Below are 23,751 nucleotides of genomic sequence, written 5' to 3'. Positions count from 1 at the left end.
TACTTGCTAGTTCCAAATCTGTACTTGTAGCTCTTCAAAATTAAATTACAAGTTAATATTTGTCTTTCTGGGTTATGATTTTTTTTAAAATCATACATAAGATGAAAGTCCTATTTTTATATTTGAAACAGGTATGCTTATATTAAATAGCCAAGCATTTTTTACTATATTTGTCAAACAGGTTTTTTTATTGTCTAAATGTCTATTGAAATGCTTACCAAAAGTCAAGAGCATATGAAAAGAAATGCTAATACCTTTAGGAAAAAACATAGGCTGTTTTACTGTGAGTTTCGATAAGGTCTGGTTTGGGATTTTTTCTAAAGGCAGGCTTAGTGTGTGCTAGTAGCATGTGAATGTGAAATGTGAATAATATTGTGCATGAGCACTCACCAGCTGTTAAGCATGGTGTAGTTTAAGGCTCCACTTACCTTTCTATAATAGCTTCTAATAGAAATGAGGAATCTGAGTTCTTGCTCTAATCAATATTCTCTATAATGAATATATGATATAGCACAGTGAAGTTGTACTGTGCTCTTAGGAGCAAGTCTTCAGGAGTTATTAATGCCCAGAGTTTTAGTGTTATCTTCTAAGTGGGGGCAGTTTGAGAATGTCATTTAGAATTCAAAGCCATTCAGTTTACACAACTTAAGCAGGTTCTCTGATATGTTCAGCTTCATGACACTCTCTTCAGCAGTACCATTGCCACTGCCATGCAGTTTATATGTTTTATTCTTAAATGGGATTTTGGTGATAAATGCAGTATGTCAAGGCACCTGCTTCACCAGTTACTTGGTTCAGAATTGATCTAAAGCAAAAGTGCGCTTTTGAAAAACCCGCATGGGTTTTCATAAACAGTATTACTACTTTCTTTCACCACGTCAGCCAGAATAGTCTGTATTATTAAAAGACATGCTCAGACCACTACTCATTATTTTCAGCAACTATACTTAAAACATCCCAGAAGTACAGAAGTCGAAGTCTGGCATCTTGAATTAATCTATGTAAATAGATAGTCTTTGAGCCAGCAATCAAAGTGAGGTTGAGTCTGTTGCAGTGGGAAGGCTGTGTAAGTGGACTCCTTTTTTCCTTCTTCCTTTTTTTTTTTATTAAGCAGTAGTATCTAATTTGTGGTCCTTGATAGTAAACTTACCTTCAGTTTCATTGCACACTGAATTGTTTCAGAAATCTGCAGTGTGACTCCCAAACATGTATTTTGGTACTGCAAAGAGCTGTGCAGTGCTGCCTGTCATTGCTGTCCACACCTCCCACGGTGAGTGGGTGACGCTGCCCTTTGCCGCTGCTCGGGCCAAGAACCAGGTCCCCGGCAGTTTGCTGTGGCACAAGGCAGAAGGATGCTGTGCTGAGCTGTCCAGTACTGGGACCACCCAGCAAAGATTGGCCCCTCTCTTTTAACCAGCAGCCAAAACACTACCAGAATTTAAAAAGAAACTGAGAATCAGTAACTGGCTGCCCATTCTTTTGCCTTGGATTTTAAAGCAGTGGGGTCTGTTCTCTGTTTTGCAGCAGGAATGGTTTAGTCATTATCCGCTTCAGAGCAGTTCCACTCTTAAGATATTTTAAGTGATTTGAATAGGGAGAGTAAAGGGAAGAGTTGTGCAAAATTCATTGATGGCTTCTTGGCATAGAAAGGTGAATGATTTCTTCTGTCTTTGCACTCTGCCTGCTTGAGCAGTGCAAGGGAAAGGACTTGGGCCCTGCCTCTAACAGTTGTTTCTTTTAACAGTCTTAATTTTCAGGTTGAGTGGACAGAACACCTACAGCCTAAAGGATGTGAAGTTCATCCTGGGAAGGAGTTTATCCAAATGAGAAAAATTGTTTTTTGAAAGAACATTCAACTCTAAGCAGAGACTTGTAATAGGATGTCATCTAATAATGCTGGAATATCCTGTATTTTAAGTTACTTCAGTTTAAAAGTATAGTTTTGAGTTTGGCATTTGGGAGGTGCTTTTCTTAAAGAAAAAATCCTACCTCATTTCTCTGATTTAACTATTGGACGTTCTGTTCTGTTGTGCTATTATGATTATTATCTTCATCTTTAACTGGAACACTTTTGAGGCTGCTCATCTTTGCAGCATGAGCATCTGTCTCAAACCTTTGCTGCATCCCAGCAGCAAAACACATTAGTGCAGGACCAGAGCAGCTTCACTTGCAGAACACACTCTTGCTCTGCATTCACGGTGACCTTCAAGGGTCACTGAGTGCACAGTTGGCTCCTTGGAAGAATTTATTTCACAGTGACCTTTGTGCCAGGTGACATATCTGGATAACTAGGTGAGGGAATACTTTTTGCTCAAAAGTATAATTACCTCTGGATGACAGGACAGACAGAAGAAGTATCGTATGTGGCTTTTGGGGGGATTTAAAAAAGAATTTTTAAATGTACAGGCAGTGTCACCAGCTTTCAGTGGTAGTATCCACACTATTGAACTCTCTACTGTCTCAAAAGCAGATTGAAGAAAGCAACTCTATTCTGAAACCCTTAAATCCAGGGACAAAGATGCTGCTGAGACTGCTCAGGCTGAGGAGAACTTTAACTCAATTACTGAAAATTTGGAAGGCAAATTACTAATGATCATGGAGATTTAATTTCATTGAAGACTTACTAAGAACTCTATCTGGAACAAGGTCTCCAAAAACCTGTTTATGGGAGAACGTAACATGACTTTAACAGATGGAATATAGGGCTTGTAGAGGGATGAAAACCTCCCCTGTAACAAAATACATTATTGTTCAATGGATGAACAATTAACTGAAGTCTCTTTAGTAAAACCACAGTGAATAATATTTCTGAATTATTTATCTCTTAATTACATTGTTCTGTTTGAGAAGTGTACATACTTGGCATAATTTTAGCAAACTTTGGGTGCTATTACAGCATAAAATAAAGGTTTTCTTTTGGGTTTAGGGTGGGTTTTGGTGTTTTTGTTACTTGATTTGGCTTTTTTTACACTTCTCATTTGTCTTTCTCCTTTGAACTTTAAAAAGTGTAGCATCGTGCTTTAAGGAAGTTTATTTCTAGAAAGCTTGTAGAGCAGGCATGAATAATTGTGCTGTAAAAATGCATGCTTTTTATTTGCAGACTTTTTTTACGTCTCTTCTTTTAAAGGCCGAATAGTATTATACTAATCTTGATGCTCTTTTTTGACATCCTTAATTTTTATGTGTTAGACAGGGAAGTCAAAGATCTTAATCTGATTTAGATATACTTACTACTTAAATAGTTTGCCATACAGTTGTTATATCAATTTATTTTCAGTTTCCGTTTTCTCAAAACAAAACACTCAATTTGTATGCATTCATTTCCTTCATTATGGATATGAACCTTTGTACTAGTTGCTTTTTGCTATTGATTATTCTATTCAAAAAAAAAATTGATTCTATTTTATATGCCTATATATGGAAACAATGCCATGTATTTCCCAGTACAGCTATTAATAGCCTCTCTACATATGCATAATTATTTATTTTAATCTGCACTGACAGAAAAGCACTCACAAGTGCACTTAAAGTAAATTTGCATGGGTTTTTTTCCCTTTCATTTCTTACTTAGTTTGTCATTTCTAAATTGCTTACTTGTTCTCTTTTTAACTGATAGTCAAATTCTGCAGCAAGATTGGGCTTCTGACTACTTTAAATACTTAAGAATCTTTGAGTTATTAACTTCTTGTACTAAAAGTAGAAGCTATGGGTAGAAATGTTTTAATGAGAGATTCAGGAAACCTGTAAAGTTATAGTTGAGGACTAGTAGATTGGATCTTGCTTATGGAAGGCAGTATTGCTGGAATATGCACAGATTGAAATAGCTTGACCAACATTATCTGTTGACATGTAGGGCCCAGGCACAACCTTCGTGATCCAAATTCTTTTGTATTACAAGTTACTGTGGAGTATCTCTAGTGGTTTTGTGTTCTGTGCTCCTTGAACTCCCTCCTGAATGTTTTCTTCTACTGTTTACTCTGCTGTATCGTTGTTTTTTCCAACAGCAAATGGTGATGACAACTAGTTCTACACCAAAAACTTTCAACATTTTAATTATGCTTTAAAATACCTTTTTGTCCACTCCATTTTGCAGAAGTCTAGACAATTTTGTCATTGTGTTCAGGAAAATTTGCTGGAATTTTGGTGTTTTGGGTATATATGTGCAAATCAGGCCAGACATTTATTAAGTAAATTCTGAATTAGAACGGGATCAAATTCTAAGTCCAGTAGTACCCTTCTTTGATCTGCACTCATTTAGCTCTAGCTGAGATTTTTTTGGGTAGGACGTAACATCTCCTCATTGTCCAGGGTCTGTGTGTAAGGCACAGAAATCTTATGACGTATGTAATTAATTGTATGTGGACTTTGCTGATGTCGGTTCTATAGCGCACCCTTTGTGCTCTTACTTCTCAGTGATATGCAAATGTATAGTAGGCACAGTGGTGGCCTTCTGTGTACTGAGGGTCTGAAGACTTTTCATCCCCCGCTCCCTCACTACACCAACTCCTGTTCCATCACTGCAACGTTTTTTTTCATTTCAGCCTAGCTTGCCTGCACAAAAAAGTAAGGTTTGATTTTTTTAATCATTATTACTTTTTAAAGTGAAAGGCTTTACTTGAAGGATTAAAAACATAAAAAGACCTAGCAAATGTATTTCCAGTAACAACTTGACAATCTTCATAAAGATGCCAGTATTTCTTTAAACAACTGCAAACATCAGTATGGTTTTATAATCTTTTTTTTTAACAATCTTTAAAAGGAACCTATTCTAATGAATGTATAAAAATTCATCATAGATTGTAATTATTAGAAGTTAGTCTTTTTTCCTCTATCCATCTTGTCTATTAAAACACGAACCTATAAATTACAAACATGACTTATTAGCTCTGAGGCATATAAATGCCAGGCAAGCAGCCATGACAAATCCAAAAGTATTTGAATTTCTTGGTGTTAAAAATAGGCATAGTAAAGATGTCATTAAATTTAAAAGAAATCTGTTGTAAAATATAACTCCAGTTAACATGTCATATCTTGTGATATTGTTGCTTTAGGTCAGTGGGAGTGTAACTTGTGGTTAGTGAATGGCCTTACAGAGTTAACGTACAAGGACCTGAGTCCTGGTCACTTTAAGTGTGTGTTGTCAGAAACAGTGTTGCCTGGTGATTATATTACTGTTTTTCTTCCTAGGGGGATGCCAAAGGTCTCGTAACTTCTGAGAATGTGAGTACTGGCCAGAAGTTGGACTTCTCAGATACAATGGTACAGCAGAAGCTGGATGAAATAAAGGACCAAATCAAGCGAGAAATAAGAAAGGAACTTAAAATCAAGGAGGGAGCAGAGAACCTCAGGAGGGTCACAACGGATAAAAAGAACTTGGCATATGTGGACAACATTTTGAAAAAATCGAATAAGAAGTTAGAAGACTTGCATCATAAGTTACAGGAGCTAAATGCACACATTGTTGTAACGGATCTTGAAGATGTTGCAGGTACCATGCGTTGCTGTGAAACCAGTTTTTCTTTGTAGCTGAGATAAGCTCTCCCCATTTCACTTGAAAAAATTGCTCTGTGAACAAGCAAATCTGTAGCTGGTGAGCTTGTTACTTACATGTGTCCCTTTGTCTTGATTCACAAATCAGTATCTAGTACCTTTGAGTTTTAAACTGTTTTCTAGGGAACACTGTATTTTATGGACTATGAGTTCCTTACTTTCAGTTCTTAGTATATTAAAATATTTTCTCAGTCACTGTAATGTTTCCTAATAGCTTTTCTCACCGTATGAAAGTAAATTTCATGAACTCTTCCAGTGACTTTCTCTGAATTATACTGTAGTCATCAGCACTAATGCACCTCTTTATTCAATGGGGAAAATATTACAACATTTATACTTAAAATTTTTGTTGGTTTTTGGTTTTTTTAACTTAAGTCTTATATTAGAAAATGTTTTTCTGTTATGCTGTTATTATCAAACATTTCTTACAGTGACATTTTTTACAGTTTGTTAAGTCTCTGGCCTTTTCCACAGCAAAGCTACCATTTTAAAGACAATTTGAAATTGTTTTCAGAGAATGGCTGTAGTTAATGGTTTTAATTAGTATTTTTTGTGGCATGGCAGTGAGTCAATACTAATTTTGAATGTTATTTTTTAAAAATACCAGGGTTGGTATTTTAAGATGGAATGTTGTGAAAGTAAACAGTCCTCTTTCAGCTTTGTGGAATGACCTGGGAGATAACTGCCAGCCTGGTGATTTCACATTGCACAGACTCCTCTTGGCAAAAAGTTAATGAATGTGCACAAGCCATTGAAGGTTCATGTGAAGTGAATGCCAAGCCTGAGGAAGCTTGGGCAGTAGAATAGAAGTCTGCATCATCCTTGTAATGAAAGTTTGGTTACAGTGAGAATTTAGGAAAATACTGGCAGGTGATGTCAGCAATTCATAGTCTGGCCCAATGACATACTGCAAAGATGCTCAAGTATCTGTAGTGGCCTGTGCAGTATTCTCTGGATTCCCTGCTCTTTTTTGCTTTTTATCTGTGCAAGATACAAGAGGTGAAGCAAGGACACAGCTGGAACTAGTAAGGCAAAGTGTTTGCTGCAGCATGAAATGAAAATGTATACAATAATATATGCTTCTAGATAGCCATTGGGCTTTTGGTAGGCAGGAAGCATTCTGTTCCATGTCAGCCAAGATTTATGAAAATGGGCTTCGGTGTTGCCAGGAGTGTGGCTTTTAAAAGAACAGGAAGAGTGGAACAGAAAGGGAATTGTATACAAACTGTATAGACCAAATATTAAAAATCTGTGCAGAATAAATTTGCAAAATCCATCTAGTAGTAGAACTTGCGAAGTGTATGAGCACAGAATGCTCTTGTTGGAATGCTCCTTTCCAAGTGTAGCAGTTTTAAAAGCCTTATCATAATGTGTTAATGAGCAATATTGTCATGTGCGTGTCTCAGGAAATGCAGGAGACATTCAAAGGATAAAAGATCAGGGTTGATGTTCGGTGCTTCTACATGCTTTTGATGCATGCTAAACTTCTTACGACTGTGTTTTTAAATTCCACTCTGTTCTAGGTGTTATTGGTAGATAGGTCGTATAGTCTTAATCATGGAAATATGCAAGAAAATACTTATTAGTTCTGATGAGATCTTAATCTTCTCTGCAAAATATCACATCAGGTATTCCTATGCAAGACCCATTTTAATAGAATATTTTGCATAATGTTCTTGAGGGAAAAAAAAAATGCAATCTTTAATTCCGTTAATATCTCTTTTTAGATCAAAAATTTGCAAGCGTCCACCCTCCAAAGTTGAAATGCTTGAGGTTTTTTTACTGTTTGCCTTGTAATTTAAGTTCTTGTCTCCTTCCTCATTCATGGTCAGTAGTTCATGGAGGGGGAGCACTATCAGTAAATGTTCTGTCTGTCTTGAGACTAATGGCTGCAAGTCGTCTTGGTGATATTCTGATTTTTAATACTGAAATCTTGGGCTTGAAGTAAGTTATTAGTGAGCTTCGCATTTGCAAAATGATATTGGTAATACAAAAATTATGATGTGCCAACTGTGCATGTGTGCCTGTGTGTATATATATACACACACACATAATATTAAGGAATATTGAGGAAGTATGTAGATACATAACCCTAAAGGTCGCTGCCATGTGGACAGGTCACAGATATCTCACTTTGAGAATTCTTGTGTTTGCAAGAATATGCAGTGAATTTAATAACCATTTACTGGTGAATATGGGAGCTCCCCAAATAAGTGCATTGTTTCCACAGGTTATCTTTAATCGTGGTTGCTGCTTTTCACTTTAGCTTGTGTTTGACCTTCTTCTGGTCACTTAGTAACAAGTTATTTAAAAGAGAGAAGGAAATATATGAGAAATTTTTCGTCTCCACAGATCATGAATGCTGAAAATAAGGTAAAGAGGGTTCAAGAGCTATGGCAGTCAAGGTCTGTGTTCTCTTTGTGAACTTTAATACTTTTCAGTATTAAAGCCCTGTGCTTTTCCCTGTCTAACAGAATATATTGTGTAGGTTTTTTTGGGTTCTAAGTAGCAAAGTCAGGATTGAGATTCATTGAGCTGATCCTTTTGACTTGTCAGGCCTGAACTCTAAAGATTTTTTGACTGTTTTGTTGACTGGCTGAAAGATCATTTTGGTAACTCAGAACAGTCATTTAATCTTTCCTTGTTCCTGTATCTGAAAAGTGGGTGTGAACATATGTTTGTAAAGTGCTCCTAATTTAGAGCTGAAAAGTGTTACGCAGGCAGTTGTGACTCTTTCTGTTGCTTATGGCATCAAGCAGTAACATCTATTACTTTTTAACAAGCCACTAATTTTTAGTGTAACTGTTTTGTAATCATCACAGTGTAATCAATATATGTTAAAACCATTAAATGTAGTGTTAACAAATCTAATGTAGAAAAATGTGTTTTAATAGCATTCTGTTCCAAGCAAGTTTAGATGTTTTTATGGTAGTTTGCCTAGAGCTGAAAGCTCACAATTATTTGAAGAATTGGTACTAAACTTTGCAGTTTAGTCAAACAGCTATATTACTGCATGTGAGGGTAGATCTGACAGTGGGTATGTGATGCAGAAACAACTTTTAGCATAACATAGGTGTACTTTACCTTATAGGGGTTGCCGATGAATCTAAGCTTGTTTTAGAAGTGGGACTTTGTACCCAAGTCTGCCCTTGCTGTGCAGTGTATTAGTCATACAAAGATGGGGAATTTAAAAATGCATAGGTCAGCACTCAAAAGTGAAGCAGAATCCAGCAATATAAAATGAGTAGAACAAGCCTAGTGACCATTACTGCTGAAAGTCTGAGAGATGTAAGGTGTCACACGGGGATGATTACTTCTATTTTAGAGATGAGGAAAGTTTGTCTTGAAAACATGCTTCTACACAGTAGCAGAGATTAAATGGGTATTTTTGTGTTTGTGCAAAAAGTAGCAGTACAGATGGTGGTTTCTAATATAACTCTGGGAGGTTTAAGACTGAAATTGCTTACATATAGCAAGTTACTGATTTAATTAGACATATAGCTAATACATAGAAAATCTATAAATTGGGAAATTAGTCTGTTTCATAGAGCTGAAGTTAAGGTGGATAGAGAGGTGCAATGATAGAAAAACCTTTGAACGAATTGATAAAACTGGATAAAACATGGAGAAAATAAACTCAAAGACAAGTTCATGCCTTTTCTTCCGTTCTCCTAACTAGCATGGAAGCTATCCACTTTACATCAGATTTAGCTGTAGGTGTTGCAAAGAAAACAAATTGTTTTGTTTAAGAATATGATTAGCTGACTGTTTGGGGGATTTCTTTGTTCTTGTGAATGACTAAGTTAACCTGTTAGACACCAAAGTGTCCACATAAGACCAATTAATGGAAACTGGTAGAGGTAGCAACCAAACTGGTATAGGTAGTGACGTTTTAGACAGCAGACTCCACATACAAAGCTCATATCCATGAGAATTTCATGATAACTTTTGGGAACCTCAATGTAGGGTAACATTATTGATGCAATTTGAAACAATGTCCTGACACTTTTTTTGTAGCTAAAATTAGCTATTACCTAATGGAAATAACAAGTGAACCTCAGAAGTTTCCAGGAGGTCAGCACTGGATGTTTTCTGAGTGCAGAATGTCCACTGCTGCCTTGGACCTACTGATGGCTTAGTTCACGTGCTGATTCACCCTTCTGTCTCCCTGAGAATAGCCTGATAATGCATCTTTCTTCCTCCCTTCAGCAATGCCTAAATGCATTGCAGGTATTTCTGTTGGGTATGACACTGATGAGGCTAACAGCAATGAAATATCCTCAGATAAGATTAAAATTAACTATTTACCAAAGGGTACTTGCTGCTAATTGAGTACTTAAGCAGCATGCTGCAGTACCATCTGGGAACCCAAATTCAGAAAGTTATGTGGGATCCTAGATTTCACACTGAGCTTACTGAAGAAATAGCATATGTAGCATCTGGGGAGGAGATCCCAAAGGAATGAGCAGCAGTCTCAGAAGAGTAGAGTTACGTAACTACTCTTTATAAATATAATTTAGATGGCAGTGATGGTAAAAGGCAGTTTAGAAGCAAGAAGGTTTTGCTGGTTGAGTGTGTACAAACTCAAACTGAAAAGGTTTTCAGAAGAGCAAAGATCGCAGTTCAGATAAGCATTTCAGACTGGAAACTGCCATTGTCCTCATGTAATCCAAATATTAAAAAAAAAAATCAGTTAAACCATCCCTATTAAGTTATTTTAGGTCTGATGAGTATATTTTTATGAAAACAGTATATTTCAGGTGCTGGGGAAGCAGCACTGCAGCTCTTCCAGCATCCTGGATGTGTGCTAACAAGCTGCAAAAAACTCAGTAGTGTTAAGCAAAAGCATTCATAGTTCTTCAGCATAATAGCATGCCTGCTTGTTGAAGTCAAGTTCACTTGAAATGCATCTATTACTTCACTTGATATTCACTGTCAAGAATATTTGGGCCTAGAAGCCCAAACCTGTACCCCAGCAAAGCCCTTGCTGTCTGATGCAAAGCCGTACTTGAATGTATCCAAAACGGCAAGTCTGGTACTGCCCTTATTGACCAAAAAATGGGGCAAACTGGAGAACCTCTTCTGTTCCTCAGTCCCTACTTTGAGTGAAATACCAGTTTGGTATTAGTACTTAACTCTTGTTTAACTTCAACCATATACATCAATCCCATTGATTTCAATTGCCTGGATGAATTTATTACTTATTTGTACTATGAAGATAACTAAATGCCTTCAGAGGAGATTTGACCCCCCTCTGCTTTACACAAATAAATCTGAGATAGCTAGCCATGCAAAGTCATTACAACCTTACAGAACAAAGAGAAGGAAACAGCTAATACAAATGTAGCTTGTAGTGTCGCTGCTAAGACTGTCAGTGCTTTCTGCAATAGAACCGGTTTGTCTGGCTGATTTAAAAGTTAATATGAATTCTATAAGAAGCTGCCTCGAGCTGCTTACTGAGTAGTAATGGGGAGGGTGGTTGGGGGGATGGTAGAAGGAGTCCCTTGGAAAGCATCTCTGAGAAGCTATTGGTAATTTTTTTTTTCTTCTTAAAAACATGATATATTAAGAAACATATTGTTCCATATTTGGGAGTTTGGTGAGCAGCTATTATGCCTGAAGGCAAAAAATTACTTCTTCCTTGCAATTAGTCCATATTGCAGAAAATTTTCCTTTGCTGTTAGTTACTAACAAAGCATGTAGTACAACAATTTTAACTAAGTAGTAGAGGGTAGGTTACACCCACAAATACAGACCAACTCTTGAGATGACCTAGGTAAGTGATGTGGTTACACCTTCACAGCAGAGACATGCAAAGGCAGATAATAACAGCTGCCTGGGTAGCCTGAAACATGGTATCTCTAATTAGTCCTCAACTTGCAACTTGAGTGTTGTTTTAATGCAAAGGAAGGCTGCTTGTGTACATCTTCAAAAGCTGTGAAAACAGACTTAAGGAGCCCCACAGTCTTCACAGGGATCATCAGAGGGCCAGGATCTTTAAGTGGTAGAGGCTTGCATCATATATCTGAAGTTGGTAAATATTCATTTATACGGTGAATCTACTTTACAAGGAGACTTGACACTGTGACTTTCAAGTTCATGTTTGTTCTCATTTTGAATAGATTATTAGGTGAGGATTAGTTGAAAGTGAAGACATAAGTGATAGGAAAGCATTTTGTTAATCTTTGTTTTACTAATAACAGATTTAAGGTAAAGCTATTCAAGTGCAGTTCCACAGGGGAACCAAGCCTAAACATTGCGGAGAGGATCAATGACAAAACAGCTGAGGAGTAATGCAGTTTTTTGGTGTTTTCTTTGGTGGTGGTTTTTTGTTGGGTTTGGTTTTGTTTTGTTTTTTGGGGTTTTTTTTTAACATCTGGTATTTTCTGTCCTACCTTTAAGTAGTGAGGATGCAGTAAGAGAGTTGAAGTGGCTTGAAGTGAAGAGTGAATTAGCAGCAGAGGAAATTAAAACCCTTACATGAAATCTGTATGTAGGCTCGGCAAAGATTGCAATTTAGGAGGAAATTACCCAGCAAACCTGGAAGCAAAATGTATTAAATCTCCAAAAGTAGTTATCAGAAGCTTTTACAGAAGATATATGAAATGGCAGATAAGACATCTCCCCATGACACTTCATAAGTAAAAATTTGTAAATTACTAGTGCACTGCCGTGTTTTCTGGTAATTGAGGATTTCAGGAACTTGATTCCTCATCCTAGTTTTAATACAAGGAGGATTTTTACAATTGGGGAAAAGATTTTACTGTTCATATTGAGTAAATACTGTCTTCCAGGAGACCAGTGTCATTTGTCCATAGAGAAGGTGTTCTCTCAGTTGTTGGGGTAGAAGAAATAAAAATTTTTAAAAATTATTACGGTGGAAATAATTGGTCCTCTTTTATCAAAAGGTTGGAAGAAAAATCATTGGAAATGTTAGGGAAGATAGTTAGCTCTAAGGACAGGTGTGTTGGAAATAGTCCAGTGGCCACTTCTTTTTCAGTTTGCTAACAGTTCATGTTGCAAGAGCTGAAATTGAAGTTATATAATAGACTGGTTATGAAAAGTTAAGGAGTTGGACTTTATAATTTCATTGATAAAACTAACTTGCATTCCATTAAATTAATCCAACAAGATGGAGACCCAAACACAGTAATATTGTCAAATGAAAAAGATTTATCCTTCCCACAAATCAGTCAGTTGTTCAATAATCTGTCTGCCTATATATCCAGTTGTCCCAGTATTCTGTTACGACTCCAGAGCAGAAAGCATTCAGCTTTACAATAAGAAAAAGGCTTATTTTATCTGTTCCTAATTTTGACATAAACACTGTCTGCAGTATTCACACTGAAATTGATGAGGTGCTACTCAAGAGCTGTATTCAGACAGTGCTCATTAGAATCTACTACTGTTATCCAAGTTTGTTTTTAAAACACTTAGATTTAAAATCAAGGGTATAAGAAAGCTTAATGGAAAACTTCATTTTTAATTGACTCAAGACATTCTAGAAGAAATAAGTCTTCTTTGAAATAAAAATAGACTTAGCTGCAAACCTGCCTGTTTGCCCAGTCCCGGAAGTGATTCATGTGAATTAGGACGTGTGTAGGAGTCACAGGGCATTCAGGCGGCTTTTCATGTTAAGGCGCATTTGCAGTGCTGTTGCAGAGTAGCTCTGGACAGGAGGGTCAGTTTTAATTCTCAATGTTCCAATTCTGTTTAATCTGTAACTTCATAGAATAGAGTATAAGGTGGGTTTTGGGGAGTGGTTTGGGTGTTTTCTTCCTGTTTTTTTTCCTGCACACTTATATCTCACCTTTAATTCACAGATTGCCCTAGCACTCCTGATACTCCAAATAGCGATCCTCGGTTTTCTACGAACAACAGATTGATGGCCTTAAAGAAGCAGTTGGATATAGAACTGAAGGTAAAACAGGGAGCAGAAAATATGATACAGATGTACTCAAATGGCTCTTCAAAGGTAAGGCTTTGGAATGCCTATAGATCATTAAATGACTGTGGATTTTCATATTGCTGTAATGTGACTGTACAATGTATAAACAGTATGCAATTTCAGTATTTTTAGTTTGGGTTATATTTTTGTTAAATAGTTACATCAAATCTACTACAAATTACTATACAATTTTTTGTTGTGGTTTGATACCCACTGAAGTGATTGTTTTATCAGTTTGTGCAGATGCAGCTCAACCTAAATAATAAATCCGGCTTACTAAATTTAGTACATCTAGTAATCTTTGACCATGTGGGATTCACTTAGCAGCAAAGCTTGGTAGGACACTGACTGGTGTCTGATGTTTTTCCTAGCTCCACTCAAAAAGGTAGATCCATTAGTTTAACATTTTAATGTGCATGATAATTTCAAAAAAGGCAGGATTGCCAAGTATGTTCTGAACTGGTCATCTAGTTCTAGTTAGCAGTAAAAAGATCTGTGCCAAATGCTTCAATAAGATGTGTGTAGTATTCTGATAGAGTTATCATAACCTGCATTGGTATACATACACATAAGAAACACATGGAAATTTTTCTTTATGAAAGTGTAATCTAGCAGTAGCAACTGATAGAATAAAGTGAAATTAAAAATAAAGCCACACTTATTCTTATATCTGAATTTTAAGTACTTGCACTCACTCTCTCGATAGCGCCAGAATTTTTCCAAGGAGGTAGAGGGAAAGTGTTTGCTAACCTCTAAATGAGTTCAACTTATTACATACTCTTTCCTGTGTAATAAAATACATACTCTAAGAATCCCTTAATTCAAGTGAAACATCCAAACCTTTTAAATGAAAGAAAACAAAACAAAATCAAAAAAGTCAACAAAACCAAATCCAGAAACTAACAAACCCCTCCCCACAACACATTTTGTTGAGTATAAGGCGGTCGTAGTTCTCAAATTAGAAAAAAGGGAGGGGAAGATCCTCTACTTCCCTGCCCCTTCACCTTTCATTCATTACTCATTAGCCGTTCTTTCCATTTACTTTTACTAAATCATTAAGGAGATTAATTTCCAAACTAAGAGTAAACACAAGAGTAGCTCTAACAAATAGCATGGAGTAGCTTGGTTAGATGTTTTTGTGTCCAGACAGTAGTAAAATCGAAATGTTTTAAGATCTTAGCTGAGCCAACACTTACCTGGGTCAGTGAAGTTACTAAAAGGAAGGTTTGGCTTGAAGAGTAGGCATCTGGGAATTACATTGCTCCCCTTTATAACTGATTTTAACCAGAAAGTGTTGGAAAGGAACTTCATGGTTTTGACTGAATTTGGGCTAGGTGTTGGTGAAGAGGCAGATAATTTTGTATCTGCCTACTGTATGAATTCCTTATACCTTGAAAAGATAGCAGGGAGCATTGCTTTCTCCCAGAAAATGAGTTTAGACTCAATGGACCAGAGGTGCCATCAAGTTCCTTCTGTCCCAGGTAGCCTTATCTGAAAGTGACCTGTAAATGTACTAGCTGGGGGCAAATAGAAGAAATATCTGGAGTGCACATTATGACTAAGGTCCTGGGAATGCTGTCCATCCACCACAGTCCCTCAGCTCCTGAAAACCCTTGGAGTCTACATCCTCTGGGGCCATGTACTTAACATCAGGTACACTTAAATCTAATAATCAGCTGACCCAAATGGATCAAAAGACATACATAAATTAGGTTTCTAATAAACCCTTGGTGAGTCACCTTATAACAGGCTGAAAAACTTAACTAAACACTCAGGCTGTAATATTAGACATTGTTAGGAGACTTTGATCAGACTAGGTAGAGAAGATAAATTCTGGTTTGCTTTAGATTGAGGCATGTAATTAAAATTTATGATTGAATCTTGTATTTGCAATTGGTAAATGCTTAAATGAGCCTACCAGATTGGGAGTATATAGTAACTGGGCTGGAGAGAGCAAACTGGAAAGCACAAAAGCATTGCCAGCCACTTCAACAAACAGGATGGAAATGGTGGGTATTCATTCTCTCTTTTTTTTTTTGTGCTCAGTAGTGAGTTAGTTTGGCAAGTTTGAACTGTAGGCTTGAGCATGCTGATTATGTTTCTAAAAAGCAGAGCTTAAAAGAATCCAAGTGTCTGGATGGGATGGGCAGAAGGGGCAGAAAATCCCCAGTTTTAATCCAGTCCCAGTTATCCAGTAGTTCTTTAAAAAGTAGTCATAGGACCATCTTTAAACATATTAGACTCATTTGTGACCTTTCTACAAGTGTACTATATGATCTAATTTCAAATCCGTTGTATTATTTTCGGACCTAAATTTAATGGAGGGAGGTTGTAATCTGTTTTCTAAAAATGAAAAAGCAGTCTGTTAATAAGCCCATCATCTCATGGGAGGCTTTTCCCTTTGTACTTTACTTGCTGCAGTAACATTCAGGTCAACCTATTTGGACTTAAACATTTCAGAGATAACGATCATCTTTGCTTGGTCGTGTGTAGGTTCTCTGAGATCCCATGACAGCTTTGCAGATCAGTTTTACAGGCAGTGTCATTTCTTCTGTACTCAGAAGATGCATTGAAATACTTTGTATTCAGGCTCCAACACTAGAAGAGCTGCTGAGCATTACACATACATTTTGGTTCTGAAGATGGGATCTTCTGTCTCTTTGAAACATAAGGATATCTCTGTAATGCTGGATTGCCTCCATTCTACACATTGAAGGGCTAATGTTGCTCCTGAGCAAGCAAATCTATTCCAGTAAGAGACTAGGAGCAATAATCAAGAGCAGCAAGATCCAAAATAAGATAAAAGGGAAGATACAGACAAAGAAACACTTACAGCATATTTATACATCAGAGTGATGCATGGATAAGGTTTAATACAGCATTCTAGAGTGACTTGTAATCTGTTACTTAAATCTTATACTCTGCTAAAGTCAGTGATTATTTCAAAATTTTACATCTGTATTTGAGAAACTATTGATTTAGGAAAGTCAGTGTGATCATTAATTGGATAGGTAACATGGAATCTTAAAATATGAAAACTAGTGGTTTTCATCTCTCTGAAATGTTGATTAATACTAAAACTTAAAATCAAGAGTTATGACACTATGGTATGCAGAGGGGGCACAATTTCTTTTCATGCAACCAGAGTCTTCTTATGTGTAGATCCTGGTGTATCTACCCTGCAGAATGTAGGGCAGCATTAAAATATCTGAGTGAGTAATACGTTCGGTGCAAGGTCATAGAGGAGCTCTGTGAAGGTAAATTTCTCAGCATACAGATTTTTTTTACAGTATGCTTCATGGTGCCAGTATTTCCAGCTCTGGGAGCTTTAGTGCAGTTCTTTGTCTTGGTTATGGCAAGAGAAGAATTTAATTTCATTAACTTCTTAAATAATTGATAGCTTCATTATAAAATTAAAAATACAAGTATAAACCATGTCCATGGGAAAGTAACTTATTAGCGAGGTTATAGAGCGGCTACAAAATGAGTTAACCAAAATGCGCTTTGGGCTGTGACAAGGGTGGTACACATCTGCACTGACTGCTGTTAATTACTCTGATTGATCGGTACTGCATGGACAGGACAAATACACCGCCTTAAATTTTCTTATACCTTTTTTTGTGTTGTTGTTCTTACTTGCAAGTCAGATCACCTTTAAGCTGTCTGGTAATTCCCAGAACACAGAGAGTGAGCCACATGGCAGCCATAGAGGTTTATGAAAGCTCGTCTTCAGGAATGTTCTCTTCTAAACGGCGTCTTGTGATACTGCTTTTGAAAACAAAACTTGGTTATCTTAGTTTATTTAGATTAAAAAGTACTTAGGTTGCTGAGGAAACAGCTTATGAAGTAACCCTTGTTTGTTATGTATTTATTAATACAAAAAATCTTCAGCTTTCATATGTTCAGAAAAATGTACTGCAGACATAATGTGCTATGTAAGCAACTTCATATTTCTAATTTCACTATTGGAAATCAGCTCAGATTAAATAGTACAATTACTTTTATGTGGGCTTAGTCTAGCAAATTTGTCTATTACAAGAGTTCCTACCATACTCAAAGAAAATTGGAGACATTCTACATAGTTTCAGAGGTATTTTGCACTTAATAACTTCTCCTTTCTTTAGTAGCAGCTTACAAAACATTAATCTACACATGTAATGTTTCTAGATCATGCCTCCTTTACTCACCTTGAAACACATACTGTTTCCCTGGGAGTGGCTTACAGTCTTTAATCAACCAATGCCTCTGTCCTAACTTAATTTCCACTAAAATCCTAATGTGGTTAGTTTGCCTAATGCTATACCAAAGGAAATGCACAGATTTAGTTCTTGTTCCTAAGTATGTGTATTTTGAAACTTTCAATGTGTCTTGTTCCATGAAGAAGTTTATGATTTCAACTTGTCTGTTTGTTTTAATAGGATCGAAAACTTCTTGCAACAGCTCAGCAGATGCTTCAGGACAGCAAGACAAAAATAGAAGTTATAAGGATGCAGATTCTTCAGGCAGTCCAGACCAATGAATTGGCTTTTGATAATGGTGATGGTGTAGAAAGGAAATACGAGTCATTAATGTCAGAATACCGTATAGATATATACCCATATGCACACAGACTTACCATAAATTTCTATTAGGAGTGTTTGATAAAGCTTGCATGAACCAAAAATAATCAGAGACTAGGCAAAACTTTGTGTGCATTGGGGTGCCAGATGCATCTGATTGGAAGGAAAATACCTTTGTCGTAATGAAGAGAAATACAATCTCTCTTTAGCATCGTTTTTATGCCTTATGCAGTCCATTTTTACTTTGTGGTCTACCTTTTCCCTTCATGAATGCTTTCTTTTGTCTTAATAATTAGTGATTTTCTTTAAAGCATATAGTCTTTATATTATGATGCCAAAAAAAAATCTGATGCCACTACAAAGCCTGCTTGTCATACTTAAATAGATTGACCTTATTATTCCTAGTGGGAGCACAGACGGAGAATTTTTCCTGGTTTTGGAGGTATTTAGGCTAGATTGAGTGCTAAACAACTATATTTAAAACATCAAAAAAAGTGTTTTTAAAATTACCTGGCTTGAAATATTCATGCTGCATTTCTGAAGTATTTTTAAACTTGGATTTCGTTGAAAATCTTCAAATAACAAAAAAACTACCCCTGAGCTCTAATAGCATGACTGTACTAGAAACTTATGGGCATATGGGTATATCTCCATTGAACTTTATTTGTGTGCATTTCTGAATATTGATGTTGTATGACAGTGCTTGTAGTCAGGGCCTGGATATATCCTAGATAATGAAAAATGTGTATGTGTGTGTTCTGTTTTGTGGTGTAAGAGGTGTTTGGTTTCTCTGTTTTTACACACCACTTCTTAACACCGCATTTTAGCACATGGGTTATGCATATCATTTGTTAAAAAGAAAAGGAAATTCAAGCTAGAAAGGGCTTTCAAATGCCTTTTTGTGTTTTTACTACTCTTAGGGCTTTAAACAGAAATGAATATATCCAGGAAATATTCTGTTTAGGATATCTAAGCACTGTAACATGTGGACATTGGAATGGTTAACCCAGACCATTTGGCAAAGGCAGTGTATGGAATCTCTTACATTTCTCTGCTGGCAGAAGCCAGATTCCATGGGATTTCAAGTGAAGCAGGGGGATTATCAGAAACTGATCAGGGATCTACTTGGCTACAGAGTAGTTTAAAAGATAAATGCTCACAGTGTAGTTGACAAGTGTTGAAGTCTCAAAACCTCCTTGCCAGTTGAATATTTGGGATATTTGGGTTTATTCCCTTTAACTTCCCTGAAGACATATTCTTTTCCTCACATCCTCTAGCAATTATAGCTCTTCAGGGAGTAGGAGCTGTTTATTGAATTGAGGCTCTGATCAGTTATTTCTTCATTCAAATGCAGATGCTTAAAATGTCACTTTTACGACATATTTCAAGCTTCTCTTTGGGCTACCAAATATGCATCTCTCCTGGTTTTTTCCTTTTTCTTCTCTGTTTATATGGAGAAGGGGTTGATATTAAAGAAATTAAACCTGGTTGTTATCTTCAATGAAGGTTGTTTGTTTATATCTCTTCGCAGCAAAACCTGTGATAAGCCCTCTTGAACTCCGAATGGAAGAATTACGGCATCATTTTAGGATAGAGTATGCTGTAGCAGAAGGTGCAAAAAATGTGATGAAATTACTTGGATCTGGGAAAGTTACCGACAGAAAGGCACTTTCAGAAGTAATTTATGTCATTACAATTTCTGATACTTTGTTTTAAAGGTTCTTTAAGGAAAAAAAACTGAACTATTTCAAATTTCTTTTTATTTTAAAAAGGCACAAGCAAGATTTAATGAATCAAGCCAGAAGCTGGACCTCTTGAAGTATTCACTGGAACAGAGATTGAATGAACTTCCTAAAAACCATCCCAAAAGCAGTATTATTATAGAAGAGCTTTCATTAGTCTCTTCACCCACATTAAGTCCTCGTCAAAGTGTAATATCTACTCAAAACCAGTATAGTACACTGTCCAAACCAGCAGCTTTAACAGGTATGACTTAAAGAGCTTTTTTCTTTTTCTTTTTTTGATCTTAATTAATAGTTTAAAACGAGCCTTTAGTGACAACTATATTTCTTACTGGACATATTTAATTGTTGTTCTTTTCCTAGAAAAAGGCATTTAGAGTTTCCAAGTGTCTATGCACTGAAAAAAATGCAGATAAGTTTCTTTGATTTATTTGTTGACCTTTTTATAATCCTACTGAAAATGTGAAGTTCTGGCCTTAAATAGGTCCCTATGGAATTATATTGCTAGCGTTTACCAAATGCCTTTCATCTTTAGATTATCAAGTACTTATCATCAAGGTGGATAAGTATCATTATCCCCATTCTACAGATAGAAAAATAAAGTTGCAGCAGGGTTCGGTGAGTTGCCCTGATCGTACAACAAGTAGGTGACAGAGCTGGAGATAGGCACCCAGCTTTTCTCCCAGTTCCTGTTTTACCCACTGGATCTCACTGGATTTCTGGAAGGTGAGATTTATACTACCAAATCATGCATTACCTTTGTAATCCAGAGAAGGAGCTCCTAACAAACATGCATGAAACCGTTGAAGACTCTTGTTTGTTGGTGTCAGTCGTTTTCCTTGTTAATAAGATGGGGGTGATTTTTTTTTTTTTTTTTTTTTTTTTTTGAGAGACTTGGCCTCTGGTGAGGGACCAGTACATTTATATATAAATGTGACTTAGGAACTTCTCATAGTTTGGGTTGACCTGGAATTGTCCTTCATTTGAAAGTAAAGTTTCAAGAGATGAACGATAGTTTAACAAAGGTCTTGAATATTTGCCTCACAGTGTTCTTAAAGAAAAACATGCTTTTGACTGCTTGGGGGTATGTTGCTGTTTGAAATTTATTTAGTAAATGATCACATGAGAATTCCTAGAACAGATAGGTTTGATTTTGTGCTTTGTTTCCTAACACATTTTGCGTGTAACTATTAAGCCTACTATTAACATAGTAAGTTTATTACAAAAAAACCCACCTGTAATTCAAATGTTACTAAGGTTATACATGTATAACTGAAACCAGAATTTAGTTTTGAAGTACAGTAGGGTTATATTTTAAAACAAAAAGAGGAAGTCTTCTGCTAACCTACAATAATAAGAAGAATAAGAATAAGAATAAGAAAAAAATGGAGCAAGTCTATTTCTCTTGCATTGTGGTTTATCAGTACCTCAGCCAAGAGTCCTTGTAAGGTCGTGTGGTAAGAGGAACTTTTCTCATCAAATGAAATCTCAAATGATCAGTGACTGTAGGCAGAAAGTATCATGCCTTGAGTATAAAACAGCTTGCTATTTTTTTCTTTTCCTGTAATACGTAATCAAGGATCAGATCCATTATAGTCACAGCTTCTCTTTACAGGTGATTTACTGATACATATGAAAAGTTTTTAACAGAAATTGACAAAACAAAGCTACATGCTTGTGAAGTTCTTAGTAGTTTCACTTTCATATTGCCCATACAAAGAGCTTTTGTATTGAGCTGGATTTAAATGAACAGTGTTTCTGTGTTTTGCCTCTAATGCTTTGTGAAAAATAGAGCAGTGCTACTGTCATACTTCTTAACGTGCATCAACATAACTTTCTGATTTGCATCCATTCCTTATACAAGAGTATAGCTTTTCTGCTTATTAATATCTTTTTTTTTTCTAAACAGAGTTTGGGAATGAAGTATTCTTTTACCTTTTAACCTGTTTCGGAAGCCAATAGCATCTCTTTGTCTTCATAGCCTAATGCTTAGCTGTCACTTACGGCTGTTAGCTTCCTACAGGTTGGGATTTCTTCTTAGACTGGTTTCTTGGTGTCTGTTCTGTGGGCTATGATGTTGCCAGATCATTTCTAGGTTAAGTCTGACTTAAGTTTCTGTTACAGAAGAGTACTTTTAAGTTTCATGGTTAAATACATTTGCTATCAAAAGAAGACTGCATTTCAGAGCTGCATTTCTAGCTGACACTGATTATGAACTGGCTGATTTCACCACTTCTAGCAGTTGATTTTGCCAGTCAGTGGTGTCACAGTTTGAGACGTTGTCTTGTACAGGATGAAGCCAGCCTACCATTCTTGTACCATCTGTGGTATTCAGATGTTTTTGTGCTGCTGGAGGAAACTCTTTTCAATTTGAACAGCAGCCTCTATACCTCATTTGGTTAAAGATGTAGAAGATTTGGAAGAATAGCTTGTTGAAGAATAGCTTCTTGTCTCAGCTTTTGTAAATCCAAATTCAGTCAACTTGGAACAATTCAATGATTTTAAATTACATACTAACTCAAATTTGACTTCAGCATGCAGCAGGCAAATGTGATTTCTTAGTGTGCAATTTCTTACGCAAATCTGTAGTCTCAATAGTTTGTTAATTTTATCCAATATTAATTAGCTATATAAAACTCATTAAAAATTCTTATTGCTCCATCTGCAAGATTCATTGTTTTAATAAGAAACTTGAAATTTGTCAGTCTTAAAAAGTGACATTGCTAACAACTTGAACCCAAGTCAGTTAGGTCCCAAGTGAAGAAAACAAAGAAACTTCTGAGACACAGAACAAAAATTTATTTTATGTTACCTTGGTGAACTGTTGCTCTTTTCTAGAAGGTTGAGTCCCACATAGTTGACTTTTAATGCTTTTATTTTCAATATATATGTGTGTCTTGGATTTGTCTTTTGATTTCATCTGATATTTCTGTTATACCCTGTGGGAGTCAGAATGTGAGCTATTGCCATCAATCAGTCGTTAGTCATTCACTTGGTTTACTTAAGAGCAGAAGTCTTTCATAAATCATTGTCCATCTTCTTCTAGGTACCCTGGAAGTGAGGCTCATGGGCTGCCAAGATATTTTGGAAAATGTCCCTGGTCGATCAAAAGCCACATCAATTACATTACCTGGTTGGAGTCCAAATGAAGCCCGATCATCTTTCATAAGCAGACCCAGTAAAAGTAAAAGTGGAAGTAGTAGAAACCTTCTGAAAACTGATGACTTGTCCAGTTCAGTATACCCTTACTTCTCTTATTTTTATGCATATCTTTTATTTAAATTTTCATGGGCATGATGTGTTCTGTAATTTAAAATACTAAATTGATTCAAGCTTTAAACGTAAATGTTTCTTCACCTGTTAAGCTGTTAACAAAAGCAAATGCACAACAACACTATTATGCCCATAAGAACCAATTAAATATGAGATTATATTTCTAAGAGAAACTTACTGGAGAATTTTTTGTTTGTGTAAAATCCTCTTAAAGATTTAAGCTGAGTTTGTGTACTTTACTTACAGATGAAGTCTGTGCTGTACTGAAGCTGGATAACACTGTGGTTGGTCAAACTAGCTGGAAACCGATTTCCAATCAGTCATGGGATCAGAAATTTACACTGGAGCTGGACAGGGTAAAAATGTGGCCTGATTTCATTGACAGCTGTAGTTGATTCTTTGTATTAATTTTGTGTTGCTTTTTTTCTCCCCCGTTGCTGTCATTTTGTTCAAATTCCGTAAGTGCAGTATTCCCATCTTTACTAGAGTGAGCTCCCTGGGGTCAGGCTGTTGTGCTGGGCCAGCATTCTAGAAATCTTTTCCAACTTACAAACTGATGTAATATTTTTGCCAAGATCTAACCCTTAGTGGGTTTTTAGATTGTGATAGATGGGGTTTACATTCTTATTTGGATCATCAGCTTTTATTTATTTATCAGTAAATTGCGATATCAAGTACA

General features: G+C 36.3%; 1 protein-coding gene across 1 annotated transcript in view; it reads left to right on the top strand.

Annotated features, from left to right (window-relative positions):
• Positions 1-23,751, top strand: part of PKN2 (protein kinase N2) — a 52,168-nt gene that overhangs the window by 15,659 nt on the left and 12,758 nt on the right. The window contains exons 2-8 of the mRNA XM_008630296.2: positions 5,188-5,488; positions 13,374-13,525; positions 17,917-18,034; positions 19,589-19,734; positions 19,830-20,043; positions 22,846-23,031; positions 23,319-23,428. Of these exons, the coding sequence (XP_008628518.1) occupies positions 5,257-5,488; positions 13,374-13,525; positions 17,917-18,034; positions 19,589-19,734; positions 19,830-20,043; positions 22,846-23,031; positions 23,319-23,428 (1,158 nt within the window). The 5' untranslated portion in view covers positions 5,188-5,256. The remainder of the gene's footprint in view (positions 1-5,187; positions 5,489-13,373; positions 13,526-17,916; positions 18,035-19,588; positions 19,735-19,829; positions 20,044-22,845; positions 23,032-23,318; positions 23,429-23,751) is intronic.

The sequence above is a fragment of the Corvus brachyrhynchos genome, unplaced genomic scaffold (genome assembly GCF_000691975.1).
Source record: "Corvus brachyrhynchos isolate BGI_N302 unplaced genomic scaffold, ASM69197v1 scaffold101, whole genome shotgun sequence".
NCBI classification, from domain to species: Eukaryota; Metazoa; Chordata; class Aves; order Passeriformes; family Corvidae; genus Corvus; species Corvus brachyrhynchos.
This window is presented reverse-complemented; position numbering and strand designations above follow the sequence as displayed.